General features: G+C 48.8%; 1 protein-coding gene across 3 annotated transcripts in view; it reads left to right on the top strand.

Moving 5' to 3' along the window:
• The window catches only part of Sez6l2 (seizure related 6 homolog like 2), a 21,576-nt gene extending 4,837 nt beyond the window's left edge, over positions 1–16,739 (top strand). For 2 of the 3 annotated variants that reach the window (XM_021166035.2, XM_021166034.1), the window contains 13 exons: positions 3,616–3,801; positions 4,603–4,771; positions 5,343–5,506; positions 7,607–7,807; positions 8,211–8,349; positions 9,137–9,333; positions 9,434–9,628; positions 12,924–13,115; positions 13,213–13,404; positions 13,907–13,945; positions 14,127–14,244; positions 14,360–14,456; positions 16,186–16,739. In XM_021166035.2, coding sequence (XP_021021694.1) covers positions 3,616–3,801; positions 4,603–4,771; positions 5,343–5,506; positions 7,607–7,807; positions 8,211–8,349; positions 9,137–9,333; positions 9,434–9,628; positions 12,924–13,115; positions 13,213–13,404; positions 13,907–13,945; positions 14,127–14,244; positions 14,360–14,456; positions 16,186–16,215 — 1,919 coding nt within the window. In that variant the 3' untranslated portion in view covers positions 16,216–16,739. The remainder of the gene's footprint in view (positions 1–3,615; positions 3,802–4,602; positions 4,772–5,342; positions 5,507–7,606; positions 7,808–8,210; positions 8,350–9,136; positions 9,334–9,433; positions 9,629–12,923; positions 13,116–13,212; positions 13,405–13,906; positions 13,946–14,126; positions 14,245–14,359; positions 14,457–16,185) is intronic. The other variant, XM_029479595.1, reaches the window with a different exon arrangement.
• Positions 16,740–18,265: the final 1,526 nt, after the last annotated feature.

Consider the following 18,265-nt stretch of genomic DNA (forward strand, 5'->3'; position numbering starts at 1 on the left):
AAAAAAAAAAAACAAAAAAAAAACATGGTCTGGAGCACAGTAAAACCCTCAGTCAACATCAACATCAGTCAGTGCCCCCACAGCCAAACAGAGAAGGCAGGAAATGGAGAGTGATTGGAAAGAGCACCCTGGGAAGCAGGCAGACAGGGGCTCAGGGAGCTTTAATCTGCAGATTCCAGGCAGACAGCTGGAGCAGGGAAGTGACTCTTAGGTTTGCAGTTTTGGCAACTCCTTCTGACTTCCAGGTCAGTACAGGGAGTGTTTCATGCATCCACACGAGAATGAGCTACACATGTGATTGATGCTAGCCTGTGTGTGTGTGTGTGTGTGTGTGTGTGTGTGTGTGTGTGTGTTGGCTTCCCATAGTGCAAATGTATTTTGTAGCACACATACATGTGCATGAGCTAAGGGACTCAGCCAGTATCCTCATTCCAGACAATGCTGTCCTCTGCAAAATTATTTCATGTGCTCTTAGAGACAGGAGCCACTGTTCCTTGGCCCCATGTACTTCCCCCTTTTTCCCAGATACCATGTGTATCTTATTGCGGTTGCAGCATGTGTACCTTCCTCATGCCCTGAGGGTCGATTGTTTTAGGCAGAACCTCCTCCAGGCCTGTAGGAGAGACCAGGGAGCCAGGGCTTGTACTTGGTGCCAGGGACCTGGTTGTTGGATACACAAGCAGTCTTGCCTTGGGATGCTAGATATCAGATGGAAAAAAAAAAAAAAAAAAAAAAAGCTACCCACTGGCTCCTTTAAGCAGTCATTTCCCTAGGGCATCAAAACTAGGACTCCCGGGCTAAGTGGAACATGGAGGGGAGCAGGGCTGTTTCATAAAGGGGACTTCATTGCCTGCCTTGGTTTTCCTTATTTGCAGCTCCTGCAGGCATTCTTAGGACAGAGGCACTGTTAAAGCCCTCCTTAGTTCACTCTAACTGTGGTCTCATGTCTAGAGTGCCAGCACAAGTCTAGCAAATTTGCCATGTGCAAAGCCCCTCACTTCAGCCACTGCTTCTCATGCAGAGAGGGCTGAGTCAGCTTCCTCTCTCAGAGGAGGGAGAAGGTTTGAGGTTGCATGGCTTTCTCAGACACATGAAACTTTATTGAGTGGTTAGAAACCAGATAACCAAATCTGTGCCCCATGGTAATTCCTAAAATGAGGGTCGGGGTGTGTGTGTGTGTGTGTGTGTGTGTGTGTGTGTGTGTGTGACTGGCATGAGTCCCCTTGGGCAGGAAGTCTTTTGCATGCTTTGTTTTCTTTGTTTTGAGACAGGGTCTCAGGGTCTCGTGTAATCTAGACTGGCCTGGAACTCACTATGTAGCCAAGTATAGCCTTGAATTTATGATCCTCCTACCATTCCCAGGGCTTGGATTATAGGCCTGATTAATTCAGAGCTAGATATTCCTTACTGACTGAGTTACATCTCCAGTTCTCAATTTAATGTTTTTATTTAGATTTCAGGCCCATCCCCTTACTGGTATGAATTATTGAAATTAGTGAGAGACACCCCTTTGCAGTGTGAGATCAACCAGTTCAGGCATTGTTTCAGTCTCATAGTGATAACAGATAATAGATAATGTGAAGAGAACATGACATATATAGAGTTGAACATGGGTGAGACCTTATGGGGACGGAGAAAGTCCAGAAGGCTTCCTGGAAGGCATGGTCCTTAACTTACTCTTTCAAAGGTCAGAAACAGACTAGGAAGTCTTGCATATAGAGGTCCAGAAATGGGCAAAGATACGGAGATGTCTGTCTGTGATGGTGTATGCGGGTAATTCTAGCTCTTTGGGTGCTGAAGCAGGAGGTACAAGAGTTCAAAGCTAACCTGGACTATAGTAAGATCTTGTCTCAGAAAAAAATTGAAGGGTAGCTAGGTGTCAATGGTGCATGCCTTTAATCCTTGTACTTAGGAGGCAGAGGCAGGTGGTTTCTGTGAGTTCAAGATCAACCTGGTCTACATAGAGAGTTCTAGGATAGCCTACATAGTCAGCTCTCGTCTCACAAACAAAACAAAAATCACAAGGGCTAGGGGTATGTTTCATGGGGGAGCATTTTTCTAATATGTACAATGTCCTGGATTTAATTCCATCACCAGAGGGGAAAAGAAAAGGAAAAGATCGTGCGATAGGAAGGAGTCACAGACTGGTTGTGGAGCCTCAGGAGATGAGTACCAACTTAAGGATTTGCTGGGCCTGGCTGGGAAGGGGATAGAATATCAATCTGAAGCATCCAGATTCGGCTCTGCTGGTCACAGAGGGCTGGCATTTACCCAACCTGCTGTATTTTAGATAGTTGTTTTTATGTCTGCTAGTCTTGGGCTGGTGACTCGAGAAAGAAAAGGAATGGGTTTGTTTTGTTTCTGTCTGTTCTCACAGCTAGATAAATACTTGGTGAGTTTTGAAATGTGGAAGGGATAGATTTCTGACAGTCACCAAAAGTTCCAGAGTCAGGAAAGACAAAGTTTTCTACTGACTAAAACTGGCCTGTACCCCCTACAAGACACAGCCTTGGAAACTGAGCAATGGCAGTGAGATTTTCTAGAAGCTGAGGCAGGAGGATTGAGAAATTAAGGCCAACCTGGGCCACATAACAAAACCTTGTTTCAAAATCAAATTCCACCTTACCCACTCCCCATGCCAAATAATTTCAAGAGGCTCTGAGAAGGAATGTAAGCGATGTAACTGTGCAGTGTGTAGAGGGGCAGCGGCATCAGGGGATGGTTATCAGAGAACAGCATGACTGGAGTGTGGATGAACAGGTCACTGTTGCTAGGGAAAAGCCCTAATTTGAGGTAAAAAGAAGTCAGTGCAAAAAAAAAAAAAAAAAAGAAAGAAAGAAAAAAAAAAGGGGTTGGGGATTTAGCTCAGTGGTAGAGCGCTTGCCTAGCAAGTGCAAGGCCCTGGATTCGGTCCTCAGCTCTGGGGAAAAAAAAAAAAAAAAAAAAAGAAGTCAGTGCAAAAAGGAAGGCTGCACAGTTGTCAGTGCAAGAGATAGACATATCAGCTTCCCAAGGAGAGCAGAGCTCTCCATTTCCACCAAGGGATCCTCCAGGGGTGCTGAATAGTAAGACCTTAGTCAACATTCCTAAAGCAGTTTCTTGTGTCTGGCCTGGCTGAAAGCTGTATGCACCTCCATACAAGAAAGTTTGGGAAAGAAAATGCTGCAAAGCATGCCACAAGCCGGAGCCTCAGCACCCACCTCTAGAAAGTGGGTCACATTCTTCCTCCGCCTGCCTTTAAAACCATAAACTGAGTCTGAAGTTGAACCATCTCTGCAGATGCCATTTGTTGTTAGTGCTGGTAGAAATCAGGGTACTCAACTGATTTACCTGGGGTGAATAATAAGACTGGACTCTAAAATAACTTTTATCTATAAATGGCCAAAGCAGTTAAAATGGCAAAGACCAGAGATGAGCACCACACCGTTGATGTTGCCTTTTCATGAGGCAGCGAACCAACATAAGGAGTAGCTTTTCTTCCATGTGCACTCCAGCATGGAGCCCATTTGTTCCCTGGGAGTTGGGGATGGAGGGATTTGCAGAAACACCAAGAAGTGGGTATGAGAACTCACCAGGGGGACAACAGCCCCTCTTCCTCTTTTTTGACCTATCCAGCATACCTTCTGAGCTGCGGCTTCCCACCCCGGCCAGCCCACGGGGATGTGAGCGTGACAGACTTGCATCCTGGGGGCACTGCCACCTTCCACTGTGACTCAGGATACCAGCTGCAGGGTGAGGAGACCCTCATTTGCCTCAATGGTACCCGGCCAGCCTGGACTGGTGAACCCCCTAGCTGTACAGGTGAGTCTCTCATTGCAGGACTTCTATCCTAGCTGGGGGTTGGGGGGCAAGCTGGGAAATTGCCATCTTTGGGGAGAATCCATCTTGAAGGCTTTAGTTGCAGAGCCCCTGTCCCAGGGTCTCCCCTAGAGGTCTCTACCATGATGGTTTCCACCCTTAGAGAACCTCCAATCTTGTCTGGGCTTCATCTTGGGATGCCCCATTTGGTGTATACAATCCTGTTACCACTTGTAGATACCTGTTCTTTGGAAAACGCTCCACTTCAATGAGCTGTGTTTGGGGTTCCTAGCAGGTAGCTCTTAGTCCTAAGATCTTCATTCTGCAACTTATCCACCAAGCTTAAAATGCTTACATTCGGGGCTGGTGAGATGGCTCAGTGGGTAAGAGCACCCGACTGCACTTCCGAAGGTACAGAGTTCAAATCCCAGCAACCACATGGTGGCTCACAACCATCCTTAACAAGATCTGGTGCCCTCTTCTGGAGTGTCTGAAGACAGCTACAGTGTACTTACATATAATAAATAAATAAATCTTAAAAAAAAAAAAATGCTTACATTCTAGGGATTCCTACCTTCAAAGCTTCTCATCTGAGAGTTTCAGTTTTGAGGCTCCTTAACTCCAGGTACCTACCTCTCCAGAGGCTTCATTTTAGCAGATCGATGCATAGGCTTCTATTTCAAGCTAGGCAGCAGCCTAGGGAAAGTCTTGTCTCTCTGCTAAATGCATGGGGCAGAGGTCATCCCTGGCCTAGATTAGGCCTGAGAAAGGGCTGAAGCCTTCCTGTTCTCTCTCTGCCCACAGCATCTTGTGGTGGCACCATCCACAATGCCACACTGGGTCGCATTGTATCCCCTGAGCCTGGGGGAGCTGCAGGGCCCAACCTCACCTGCCGCTGGGTCATTGAAGCGGCTGAGGGACGCCGGCTACACCTACACTTTGAGAGAGTCTCACTGGATGAGGACAATGACCGGTGAGAATCTTGGCTTTGGGTCAGAGGTCCCCACCTTGGGAAAGCTGAGAGGCTTCAGGGAGGAGTCAGATACTATGGGTGTGGTGTCAAACTGAGTTTTGTCCTAATCGTCTCAGAGAGTGCAGCTGTGCAAACCTTAGATGCCTCAGTGTGCCTGGAAGCATCTCATTTCTCACTAGTGGGACAGAGCATCCTTCCAAATGCTTACTTAATAAAAGCATTAAGATATGTAAAGTAGTAGGGTGGTACCTAGGACGTGATAAGCACTATAAAAGTATGTGCTGTCATTTTTCCATTCTTCTTTGTTGCTTTGTAGTGTGCTCTCAGGCTGAGCATCCAGTCTTTCTGTGCCTCTGTATCCTCACCTATAAAATAAGGGGTTAATAATAGTGTCTGACTCAAGAGTCCTTGTGAAGATCAAACAAGATCAAATATGTTGGGGCTTAAAAGAATGCATGGTATGGGTTAGTATTTGATAATAGCAGCTGTCAAGATAAGCCAGGAGAGCAGGCAGGGAGGCAGCTTCCCGGGGGGGGGGGGAATGCACTTGTCACCCTTCTGTCCATCCCAGGCTGATGGTGCGCTCAGGGGGAAGCCCCCTGTCCCCTGTGATTTACGACTCTGACATGGATGATGTCCCTGAACGCGGTCTCATCAGTGATGCCCAGTCCCTCTACGTAGAACTGCTTTCAGAGACACCAGCCAACCCCCTGCTGCTCAGCCTCAGATTTGAAGGTAATAGCCTCACTTCCTTCCTGACCACACCCAGGTCCACAGCATTTCCTCTTTCTCACAGGAGGAATAGTCACAGGCACAAACTCTCTCCATGCACTTCTTTGTGGTTGGTCTCTGATATCTGACAGGGACATCTTTTTATTCCAAGTAGTCATTTCAGATATGGCCAGATCCATACAACCAAGTGGACAGTTATCTGTCTCTTAGTTTTTACTGTGCAGTGGCTTCATTGGCATGGAGGCTTTCCCTGTGTAGTGCACCTAACTATGCTCTTACAGACTATCACCTTACTTAATGCCATCAGGAAAGAAAATGAAATGAAAATGAGAAAGGAAATGCTCGTGAGAGTCCAGGCAACAATTCCAGAAATGGTTCCCATTGACTTGATTAAATTCAGTTAAGCTAGACAATATTATGATTGGCAAGTCTGAGAGGTATGGTTGTCTCTGGTGGGCCCCAACCAACCTCATGGACTAGAAGTAAGGAACGCATGTTCCATCTAGTGAGGCTAGGGGAGCCGGTACCAGAAGGAAGAAGGATGCTGGACAGGTCCAAAGAAATCAGCAGTCATGGCAGTGAGGTGTGACCTTTAGAATGGAGCGAAACGAGATGACCTGAGAGAGGAAGGTGGAAGTCAGCTCAGGGAAAAGGGAAAACAGTACACTTGCGTGGCCACTCAACTTACAGAGAACCAAATTGGCCAAAAGGTACATCGCTAGAGCATTTTTTCTGCCTACCTGATTGTATCTTATACAAAACAGCATGACTGAGCATTTGTAAAACCAGTCGAAGAGACAATGGAGGAGCTGGGCAATGTAGTAGTGGCGCACGCCTTTACTCCTAGCACCCAGGAAGCANAGGCAGTGGGCAATGTAGTAGTGGCGCACGCCTTTACTCCTAGCACCCAGGAAGCAGAGGCAGTGGGCAATGTAGTAGTGGCGCACGCCTTTACTCCTAGCACCCAGGAAGCAGAGGCAGTGGGCAATGTAGTAGTGGCGCACGCCTTTACTCCTAGCACCCAGGAAGCAGAGGCAGTGGGCAATGTAGTAGTGGCGCACGCCTTTACTCCTAGCACCCAGGAAGCAGAGGCAGTGGGCAATGTAGTAGTGGCGCACGCCTTTACTCCTAGCACCCAGGAAGCAGAGGCAGTGGGCAATGTAGTAGTGGCGCACGCCTTTACTCCTAGCACCCAGGAAGCAGAGGCAGGCGGATCTCTGAGTTCAGGGCAAGCCTGGTCTACAGAGCAAGTTCCAGGACTGCCAGGACTGCACAGAGAAACCCTGTCTCAAGAACAAAGAAAGAGGCAATGGAGGGAAATGCTCAGATTAGTCAGGCATAGTTTTAGATAGCTCACAGATAGCTGGGATCGGCCCTGGGGCCTGGGAGACGGGTGGGATTTACACAGGATGCCTTGCTAGTTTAAGTAATACAAAATACAGCAGTGAATCTGCAGAAATCCAGAAATGTGGGTTCTGAAGGTGCCAAAGAGCTGTCTGTGTTTCAGTGAGAATCCTTACCTGCATCACTGGTGGCTCTGTGCTGCTCTGGAGATGAGATGCTCATTTGGCTGATCTGGTCCTCCGTGAAAGTTGAGCAGCTTCTGCACTAGCTGCAGTTTTGGATCCCAGCACCAGTGTGGATGGTCAGGATCCAACTGTTATTTCTGAGGCTAGAACACACCCACGCAAGCCAGCTTTCCAGACACACCCCTCCCAGGCCCCATGTCTGTGGAGGAGAACTCATCGCCCAGGACTCTAGCTCTGCCTCTGCAGTTGTCCCCTAGCTGACCCCAGGCAGATGGCTTTTTGTCTGAAGATGTCCTTGTCTATAGAATAGTGGTTAGTACTATGGTGCTAACTCTAAATGGTGGTTGGCGCAGGTGCATGGTCCCGGCAGCCACTTGGAAGGCTGAGGAAAGAAGATCTCAAATTCAAGGTCAGCCTGAAGGATATAGTGAGACCCCCGTCTCTAGATACCAAAACAGACAAGCAGACAGACAGCCTGTGAGGGGCCTAGCAATACCCAAATTCATTGTAAATCCTCAACATGAGTCCCTGAGAGCTGTCTAATGCTTCATGTTTGTGCCTAACTCATTTCTAGCCTTTGAGGAGGACCGCTGCTTCCCCCCGTTCCTGGCTCACGGCAACGTGACCACTACAGATCCTGAGTTCCGCCCAGGGGCACTGGCCACCTTCTCATGCCTCCCAGGATATGCTCTGGAGCCACCAGGGCCCCCCAATGCTATCGAATGTGTGGATCCCACCGAACCCCACTGGAATGACACAGAGCCAGCCTGCAAGGGTAAGCCCTCATGTTCCACAGAGCCCTTCAGCCTAAAGAAGCTGGGACCCCAGGAAGGCATTGTGCACGAACATGGAAACATTTAAACCCAGAGCCTGGGTAGAGCTCTGCCCCTTCTGAGGCTGCTTTCTTGGGGGAGTAATTTCTGGACTTGTTATGAATTCAGGCTTAGACCCAAAAGGCTTCTAAAGCTAGAACTAGATTTGGGCTGAGTGTGGATCAGGTGGTGAGTAAGCTGGAAAGTGGGTGGGGTTAGCTGAGTGCAGGGCTAGAGAAGCAACCATAATAAAACCTGGATATGGCAAAATCAAGGTAGCCTTGAGCACACTGCCAAGGACAATGAGGACTGGTGAATGGAGAACACATGCCCACATGGGTTCTGAACCTGATACCTCTTCCCTAGCCATGTGTGGAGGAGAGCTGTCTGAGCCAGCTGGTGTGGTACTCTCTCCCGACTGGCCCCAGAGTTATAGCCCTGGCCAAGACTGCGTGTGGGGCCTGCACGTCCAGGAAGAGAAGCGCATCTTGCTCCAAGTTGAAATGTATGTTTGGGTCATGGTAGCCTGTGTGATGGATGTGGGCTCTATTTGGTGTTTGAGAGGGCACTAGCCTGCATTCTGAGCCCAACTGGCTCTTCTGAGCTCACACAGAATTCCTTGGGTACATGGTGTTCTGAAAGAGGACATTAAGAAGGTACAGAACAGAGGTGGGAGACCTGGGTTCAAGTCACTTGGAGAATAAGGTCAAGTACAGGGGTAGCCTAGACCCCCACTTCAAGGGCTGCTGGAGGTCTGGAGGGTTCTGTTCTCAAATGCTCTACCACTGAACTAATAATACGTGTGTGTGTGTGTGTGTGTGTGTGTGTGTGTGCGTGTGTGTCTAACATGGCAAAGGGACCCGGCTCCAGTTTGGTGCCTCATTGCTAGTACAAAGTCAGTAGGTGCAAGGCAGTAAGCGCATTTGGAATATTGGTCACGTGAGTGGAGAAAAGGAGAGTGGGCAGCGACCCAAAGCAGATCAACAGGCAGAATCCAGCATTTGAGTGTGGAAGGGCTGTGGTCTGTTATTGATCAAACTGGATTTGGGCAGGTTGTGGGGTTGGAAGACAGCCTGGAGAGTGGATGAAGCTAGTAGTGTACAGGGTTGAAGATTAGGAAGCAGGAGTAGGAAGTAGCCAACCCACCTCTGGGAACCTGGCGAGAACCCTAGACTGGTTAAAACTGAGAGGGGGATTCAGGGCGGATCTAGTTAAGATTGAGCAAGTTGGGCGGAACGGGATGAGATGGGTTAGTTGTACTTGGCCTAACTGTCTGATTCCCCTCACTGCAGCTTGAATGTTCGCGAAGGGGATATGCTAACACTGTTCGACGGGGACGGTCCGAGCGCTCGAGTCCTGGCCCAGCTGCGAGGACCTCAGCCGCGCCGCCGCCTCCTCTCCTCTGGACCTGATCTCACTCTGCAGTTTCAGGCACCCCCTGGTCCCCCAAATCCGGGCCTAGGCCAGGGTTTCGTGTTACATTTCAAAGGTAAGGAAGGCGAGGAGGTGTGGATGGCCAGGGGTCTGGCAGGGAAGGGTACCATCGCGAGGTCCTCTGAAGCTGGAAGGGTATTCCATCTTCACTGCAGAGGTCCCGAGAAACGATACGTGCCCGGAGCTACCACCACCTGAGTGGGGCTGGAGGACAGCATCCCACGGGGACCTTATCCGGGGCACAGTGCTCACCTATCAATGCGAGCCTGGCTACGAACTGCTGGGATCAGACATCCTCACTTGCCAATGGGACCTGTCCTGGAGCGCGGCGCCACCTGCCTGCCAAAAGAGTGAGTAGGGCCCCACCTCTAAACTTCTGCTTGGGTTCTGGCTCCGCCCTCTCCTGTCCCTCTTGGATTACTTCTTTTTGCTCTGAGTCCTGCCTGAGTCTTCAGCCCCAATCCCTATGACCTTTAAGTCCCATACAGTGTCTTGAAACACACGCACATGCCTTTAGCGCAAGCTGCTTTCTTTCCTTTCATCCTGTGTTCCACCGGCTTTTTTTTTTTTTTTTTAACTGATTCCACCCCTGCCAGGTTTGAGTCCCTCCCCTATAAAGTTCCATCAAATTGCAGCTGGGCTCTGCCCCATTAACTCTTAATTCTCTTCTGAGCCTCAACCGAACTCTCAGTTCCCCAAAAGCTGACTCTGTGGGAAGTCCCTGTAGAATCAAGGCTATCAGTGGACTTGGTTTGTTTGAATGCACTCACTGAAGCCCATTTCTGGGTTATGGTTATAGGACAGGTTTCTGGCTCTTTCCTACCCTGATGGGTCTCAAAACCCGGAAGAACGAGAGATACATGAGCAACTAGGCATGTTACACAGTAGTAACGTGGAATGACTGCGATACAGTACTGGGGTACCTCTGAGTTTCGGCTCTCTGGCCAATGGAGTAGGAGCAGGGTGATGTGTGGAGCAGGGGTAGCATCTCACACAGTGCCTGGTGCAGCTCTGTAGCCTGCAGCTAGCACTGTAGCAAGATTGTGGCTCCCTTCACTGGAGTGGGGGGGGCGGACGGATGGGCACACATTTGCTTCAGAGGTGGTGAGGCTTACAGGAGTGTGGAGGCTCTGTTCACTTTTTAAAAAAGGCTGGGCATAGTGGCACACACCAGTAACCCTAGCACTTGGGGAGCTGAGGCAGAAAGATGAGTTCAAAGCTAACCATGTCTGAAAAGCCCAAGGACCCGAGGGTGGGGGTGAAGGAGATGAAACAAGAATTTCTTTTAAGTTTAAGGCCAGCCAGGGCTAATTAGTAAGACCTACCTCAAACAAACAACAAATCAAAAACCAAATAAAGTAAAACAAACAGCAGAAAGAAGTAGTATCTTGTCTCTTTAAATTTAGGGAAATTAGCTAGGTGGTGCTAGTGCATGCCTTTAGTCCAAGCAGAAGGATCTCTGAGTTCAAGGACAGCCTTATCTACAGAGTGAGTTCCAGGACAGCCATGATGACACAGAGAAATCCTGTCTTGAAAAAGCAAAAATAAACTGAGCAGTGGTGGCGCACACCTTTAATCCCAGCACTTGGGAGGCAGAGGCAGGTGGATTTCTGAGTTCAAGGTCAGCCTGATCTACAGCCAGAGAAACCCTGTCTTGAAAAGAAAAGAGAAGAAAAGAAAAAGAAAGAGAAAAAATAAAATAAAATTGGGGAAACTGATACAAAGATTGATTTTAGTTCTCCCCCACCCCTTACTATTTTTTCCAGACAGGCTTTCTCTGTGTAGCCCTGGCAGTCCTAGAACTTATTCTGTAGATCAGGCTGGCCTTGAACTCAGAAATCTGACTGCCTCTCCCTCTCAAATGCTGGGATTAAAGGTGTGTGCCACCATGACCCATTCCACTGTAGTTCTTACAAATAGCTCCAAGGGAGCTGGAGAGATGGCTTAGCAGTTGAGAGCACTGACTGTTCCTACAAGGTCCTGAGTTCAGATCCCAGCAACCACATGGTGGCTCACAACCAGCCATAAAGATGCCCTCTTCTGGTGTGTCTGAAGACAGCTACCGTATACTCATATACATAAAATAAATAAAACTTTAAAAAAGTAGCCCTAAGGGAAGTTGCCATGGTGGAGTGACTAGGCTGGAGTTTCAGAAAGCCAGATTTGGGCTGGACACAAGAAAGACTATGTGGCCGGCACAACGCCTCTTCCCTGGGAAGATTCACAGAACAGAGATCCTGAGTAAGCTAAGCAGTCAGGTTGCCTAGCCAAGACTGGCCTTGAAGAATTGCCCGGGCTACCCCTGAGTCGGCTGCTGAGTTGAGACTCAAGTGCCAGAATCTCTCCAGTGCCTCCATGGCCCTGGTCCTGGCTAAGTGCCAAGCCCTGGGCCACAAGAGAAATGGCAGTAACATTGATTAAGTATCTATTGGGGTGTCTAGCACAGGTTTATATGAATCAAAGGCCATGTGGTGGAGAGTTAGCTCAGATGCCACAAGAAGCATCAAGACTTGATTGAACCAGATCTCCTGAACGGACATGAAAGCCAGGTGTTGTGGTACACATGTCTGTAACTTGAAGTGGTGGGGACATGGAGGGTCCCTGGAGCTCACTGGCAGCTCAGCTAGATAGGAGAGCTCCAGATTCAGTCAGAGGCTCTGCTTCAGGACATAAGGTGATAGACAAGGACACTCAACCTCAGACCTGGGCATGCACATATATGAACACATATATGTGATCTACAGTCACAATGGCCGTGATTATGACCCTCTGTTACAGTAGCTCTGGAAATAAAGTGTAGGCTGTATATGCAAGCAAAGTTGGCACCATGCAAACGCAAGAGCCACCCTGTCTTGAGACACTAGCTTCTGTCCATAAGAATGATCTGCCAAGCCGGGCAGTGGTGGTGCATACCTTTAATTCCGGCACTTGGGAGGCAGAGATGCAGGCAGATTTTGAGTTCAAGGCCAGCCTGGTATACAGAGTGAGTTCCAGGACAGCCAAGGCTACACAGAGAAACCCTGTCTCAAAAAAAAAAAAAAAAATTGGGAGGCAGAGGCAGGCGGATTTCTGAGTTCGAGGCCAGCCTGGTCTACAGAGTGAGTTCCAGGACAGCCAGGGCTATACAGAGAAACCCTGTCTCGAAAAACCAAAAAAAAAAAAAAAAAAAAAAAAAAAAAAAAAAAAAAAAAGAATGATCTGCCATGCCAGGGACAGTACCAGGCTTTCATTAATGTGCTCTGATATAATGATTAAATATTTTTAATTTTACCTGAATACAGGAGCCAGGTTTGCCCCTACTTATTCTGTTTTCAGAAGAAATATAAAACACACTGTTTTTTTTCCCCAGCCACAGAGTCTCATTATCTATCCCAGGGTGTCCTGTTCTGGAACTTGCTACATAGCCCAAGCTGGTTTTGAGCTTGTATTCCTCCCTTAGTCCCAAAGTGCATTGATTGCACCATCAGAGTCAAACCCATTGACCCTGAAGTGTTTCTGACTCACAATCTCTATCCTTCTAAGGGATTTTGAGAAGACAACAGGGGCTGTTTTGTGGAGATGGCAGAAGCTCAGGCCTCTGTGAGCCCTGTTTCCAGGCAATCTGCTAAGACCCTGGAAACCTCTAACCTGTCTCTCCTGTCCCAGTCATGACTTGTGCTGACCCTGGCGAGATCACCAATGGCCATCGGACCGCCTCAGATGCTGGTTTCCCTGTGGGCTCCCACGTCCAGTATCGCTGTCTGCCAGGGTACAGCCTGGAAGGAGCAGCTGTGCTCACCTGTTACAGCCGGGACACAGGCACACCCAAGTGGAGTGATCGGGTCCCCAAATGCGCCTGTAAGTTTGGGGACACCCCAGGAAGGGAGGACCGGGGAACCCAGACTGGGCCTGCTCAGTCTCTAAGTGGGCACGTGGCTTGGTGTGCTCCCTGCAGTAAAGTACGAGCCGTGCCTGAACCCCGGTGTCCCTGAGAATGGTTACCAGACTCTGTACAAGCATCACTACCAAGCGGGCGAGTCACTGCGCTTCTTCTGCTACGAGGGCTTTGAGCTCATCGGCGAGGTCACCATCACATGTGTACCCGGTCACCCCTCCCAGTGGACCAGCCAGCCCCCACTCTGCAAAGGTGCCTGGGCAGACAGGGCAGGAGGGGCATAGCGGTATACGGGGAGTGACAGGGCTAGAAAAGTTGGGTAGAGAATTTGAGAACAATGGCTGACCCTGCTGAGTGCCTGTCCTGTGGGCTCTTACCCTTATAGGCATGGCTGGAAAACCTGGGGAGATCTGAGGTCACACAATTATCAAGGAATGTAGTGAGGGCCTTGGTTTAGAGGCCCCCTGCTCTCTCTACAAAGGGAGAGTTTTGCTCTCAGTGAGAAATTCTGAAGCTGCCTGGCTCAGACTGTCCAGGAACCTTGAAGCTTTAGTGGTCTGAAGGGAGAGGACAGGCCTTGACCCATCATTCCCCACGGCCTCCACACACTCAGGGAAAGACGAGTTTAGATTGAACAGAGGGCAGAGAACCAGGCTGTGCAGCCCAGCCTCACCCCACCGGGCTCTGGCCCTCTCCTCAGTCTCCTTCCCTCCCTGGCTCAGACCCCGTCCCCCTCCCCCTCCTCTCCCTGCAGTGGCCTATGAAGAGCTCCTGGACAACCGAAAACTGGAAGGTCAGTGAGGGTGCAGGTGGAGACCAGGCCTGGCCAGGTTGGGAGGGCAAGATCAAGGCTGGGGGCAGGAGGCCAGGCCCCGGAGGGGTGAAGCCAAGGGTTCAGGCCCCAGGGCAGGAGGCTGGGAGAGCCCAGGAATGGGAATGGCCTTCATTCATTTGCTATCTTCCTCCCTCCCCAGTGACCCAGACTACAGACCCATCACGGCAGCTGGAGGGTGGGAATCTCGCTTTGGCCATCCTGTTGCCCCTGGGCTTGGTCATTGTCCTTGGCATTGGCGTTTACATATACTACACTAAGTAAGTGCCCTACTCTTGACTGCTGGCCAGAGCAGGTGGCTTACCTGGCGTGGGAGTAGGTACGGGAGTTCAAAGACGCACACATGATAAGACCATTCTCCCCTACCTTTCCCAGGCTACAAGGAAAATCCCTCTTTGGCTTCTCGGGTTCTCACTCCTACAGTCCCATTACCGTGGAGTCAGACTTCAGCAACCCACTGTATGAAGCTGGGGTGAGTCTCTCCCCTCCCCTTGGTATGTCCCATCTCTCAGTTTACCCTCAGACCTTCATAATCATCTCCCAGAGTCCCTGTGATCTTTTTGGGGGGTGGGGGATTTCAAACTCGGTTGCCCACAAAAGCCATGACAATAACAAAGCAAGCTCTGTGTAAACAATAGGGAATAATAGGGACTGTAGCAACCTGGGGAACCAGAGCCTGTCTACAGGACCCAGCTCCAGATCTTCCAATTGTCCAAGACATTTCAGAAATTCATATTTTTGTCATCTTTTTGTTGTTGTTTTTGTTTTGTTGGGTTTTTTTTTTGTTTGTTTGTTTGTTTGGTTTTTTTTTTTTTTGAGACAGGGTTTCTCTGTATAGCCCTGACTGTCCTGGAACTCACTCTGTAGACCAGGCTGGCCTTGAACTCAGAAATCCACCTGCCTCTGCCTCCCCAGTGCTGGGATTTTAGGCGTGCGCCACCACGCCCGGCTCTTTGTTATCTTAAGATACTCTAGTATAGGGGCTGGAGAGATGACTCAGTGGTTAAGAGCACTGACTGCTCTTCCAGAGGTCCTGAGTTCAATGCCCTTTTCTGGAGTGTCTGAAGATATCCAGCATATATATATCCAGGAAGCTTGCTTGCTTTGTTTTTTGTTGTTTGTTTGTTTGTTTGTTTTTGAGACAAGGTCTCACTATGTATTGTTTTGTTTGTTTGTTTGTTTGTTTGTGTGTTTGAGACAGGGTTTCTCTGTGTAGCCCTGCTGCCCTGGTACTCACTCTGTAGACCAGGCTGGCCTGGGACTCTCAGAGATCCGCCTGCCTCTGCCTCCTGCATGTTGGGGTTTAAACACCTGTTTGAGAATCTTTACTAAAAAACAATTACTAAAAAGCAATTTGTAAAAATTTTAAAATTGTTTTATGTGTATGGGTATTTGCCTGACTGTATGTCAGTAAACCATCTGCCCTCAGATGCCAGATGGGGGCATCAGATCCCCTGGAACAGGAGTTAGAGATGGTTGTGAGCCGCCTTGTGAGTGAATGCTGGGAATGTAACTGAAGTCCTCTGGAAAAGCAGCCAGGACTGCTAAGCTCTGTGCAGATCCTCTATGTTAATTTAAATACAAAGGTCTTGCTGGACGTGGTAGCTCACAATTTTAATTCCAGCACTTCAGAGGCAGAGGCAAAAGCAGAGACAGGAAGATCTCTAAGTTTGAGGCCAGCCTGGTCTACCTAGGGAGTTCCAGGACAGACAGGGCTACATAGAGACACCCTGTCCCAAAATAATATGAAGGTCTTTTTGAGAGTGTGCGTGGTACTAGAGACTGAACTTAGTGCCTTATGTAAAGTCAAACAACAATTTCAATGCCTCGTTCTCTTTTGTATTTTGAGACAAGAGTCTCTCTATAGCTCTGGCAGGTCTGGAACTCTATATAAACCAGGCTGACCTCAAATTCACAGACCCACCTGCCTCTGCCTCCAAGTGCCGGGATTAGAGGTGTGTGTATAATCATGCCTGGCTCTCTAGTCCTCTTTAAGACAAAATTTAAATTTTCTAGTCTAGCCTTGAGCTACTCTTATACTCCAGACCAGCTTTGAATTGTGAGCTTCCTGCCTCTACCTCCCTGGTAGTTGGGATTACAGGTTGGCACCACCAGACTTAGGACTGATGTGTCTTCCCTCTTCTTGTGGATGCCTCTTCACCCCCAACTGACTCCAGTTTATCTCCTCGTTCTGTCCTCAGGACACGAGGGAGTATGAAGTTTCCATCTGAGCCTCAAGTCTACAAGTCTGCAGGACCCAGGACCTCCCGTTCTCTCCTCATTCTGGGCAGTGAGGAACATAGGACCTGGTCTCTGGCTCCCCTCCCCCCTGCTGTGTAAATAGTCTCCCCATCCCATGAGGGGGCTTTGATGGCCCTGGAGACCCTACAGTAAATAAACCAGCATCGTGCCGCCCAAAGCCGCCTCTTCTTAGTTGCCAAACAAGGGGTCTTCCACCCCCCATTCTCTTGAGTTCTGGACCCAGGGAAGGGAACTCAGCCCCTTGCAACTCTTGGGGCTCCTCCAGGCCAGGGCCTTACACAAGAACTGTCCCCCAGCTCTGCTATCCCCATGGCCATGAAGGCTCCCTACCTCCAGATGCCTGACTGCTGCTGGGCCTTGGAGGGTGAGAAGGATGAAGGGAGAGGTGGGGCCGAACCCATCCCTTCCCTGTGTCTCCCTGCCCACTCTCTCCACCTTTATTTGCTTCTGAGTTCTTGTTTTTGAGCAATAAACAGAAAGTCACCACTTGTAACTGAGCTGGTGAGTCTGGAAAAATGGGTCTCAAAGTGTTGGGGCCGGTGGTGGGGAGCCCTCTGGAGAGTGGGTTTGGAGCAATGGAAGCTCTTTGGAGGGAAATGGAAATCCAATTTGGGACAGTGTCCCAGGTTGTTGGTCTGGAGTCCAAAAGTCTGTACCCAGTATGATGGTGCATACCTTTAGTCCTAGCTTTTGGGAGGTAAAGTCAGGCAAATTTTGAGGGCAGCCTGGTCCTACACAGCGAGTTCCAGAACATCAAGGACTACAGAGTGACCCTTGAGGCTCCACCCCTGTAGAGGGCTAGCTGGCACAGCCAACCTCTCCACAAGTTCTTGTTAGGTTCCCCCAGCTAGAAGAGCCAAACCCTTTCACAGACCCAGGGAGCACTGAGCCTTCCATTCGTCTCATGAGCAGTTTCCCTTTTGAAAATGTTTGCAAACATTTGCGCATTGTGTCCTTTCTCCTGCTGATTCTCTGTGGCTTATTTATCACCTTAGTGCTCTAGCCCAGGAAGCAGGGTTCCACTCCGTAGCTTTGGCTGTCCCGGAACTTGCTCTGTAGACCACACACACCACTTGCCTTGAACTCATGGAGATCTGCCTGCCTCTGTCTCTCAAGAGGTGGGATTAAAGGTGTGCATCAGCATGCTATTCTCCAGACTGGCCTGGAATTTGAAATCCTGCCCAGTCTCTCAAGTGCTGAGAATATAGGTGTATGCCACCATGCCTAGCTTCCTGCCATGTCAATCATACTGCTGTTACATGTCTACCAAGAATGCCCCTCCCCCATAATATTTGATCTATATTATAAGCAGATCAGAGCCTCCTTTTGGAGCTGAGAATTGAACGCAGGATGTCATGTATAAGTAGGTTGTGTGGTTTATAATCCCGCCCACTGTCTAGCCTATTTGACTAGTTTTTTTAAATCAAATGAGCTGAATTTTACTAACTTGAAATCATGTTCTCCACCTGCATGTCTACAGGATGTTTGAAACGATGCTTAAATATTTAAAAAGGGGTGAATTTCAGGGAGACTCGTTCAAAATGGCCTTGATTACAGCTTAAGTAAATTTGTATTGAATACTTTTGTTTTTGAGATGGGTCCAGGTTGGTCTTGAACCCCAGATCCTCCAGCAGGAGCCTGTTGAGTGGGTAGGATTCTATGTGGTTCATTGTAGGTTTTTTTTTTTTTTTTTTTTTTTTTTTTTTTTTTTTAGCCTTCTGTTTTTGAGACAGGACGTCACTGTGTAGTCCACACTGGCTTGATGCTATGAATTGGAAGCAATCTTCCTGCCTCTGCCTACTGAGTGCTGAGATTATTCAGAATTAAGAGGGATAACCCACCTTCCGTTGGTTTTTTAATCCTTGTAAGGAACTTGGGAACCTGGGATAATTTCTTACAGTTTTGAGGTTGTTTGTTTGTTTTTGGGTTTTTTTTTTTTTTTTTTTTTTTTTTTTTGGTTTTTCGAGACAGGGTTTCTCTGTGTAGCCCTGGCTGTCCTGGCACTCACTCTGTAGACCA

Source organism: Mus caroli, chromosome 7, assembly GCF_900094665.2.
Source record: "Mus caroli chromosome 7, CAROLI_EIJ_v1.1, whole genome shotgun sequence".
In the NCBI taxonomy this organism is placed as follows: domain Eukaryota; kingdom Metazoa; phylum Chordata; class Mammalia; order Rodentia; family Muridae; genus Mus; species Mus caroli.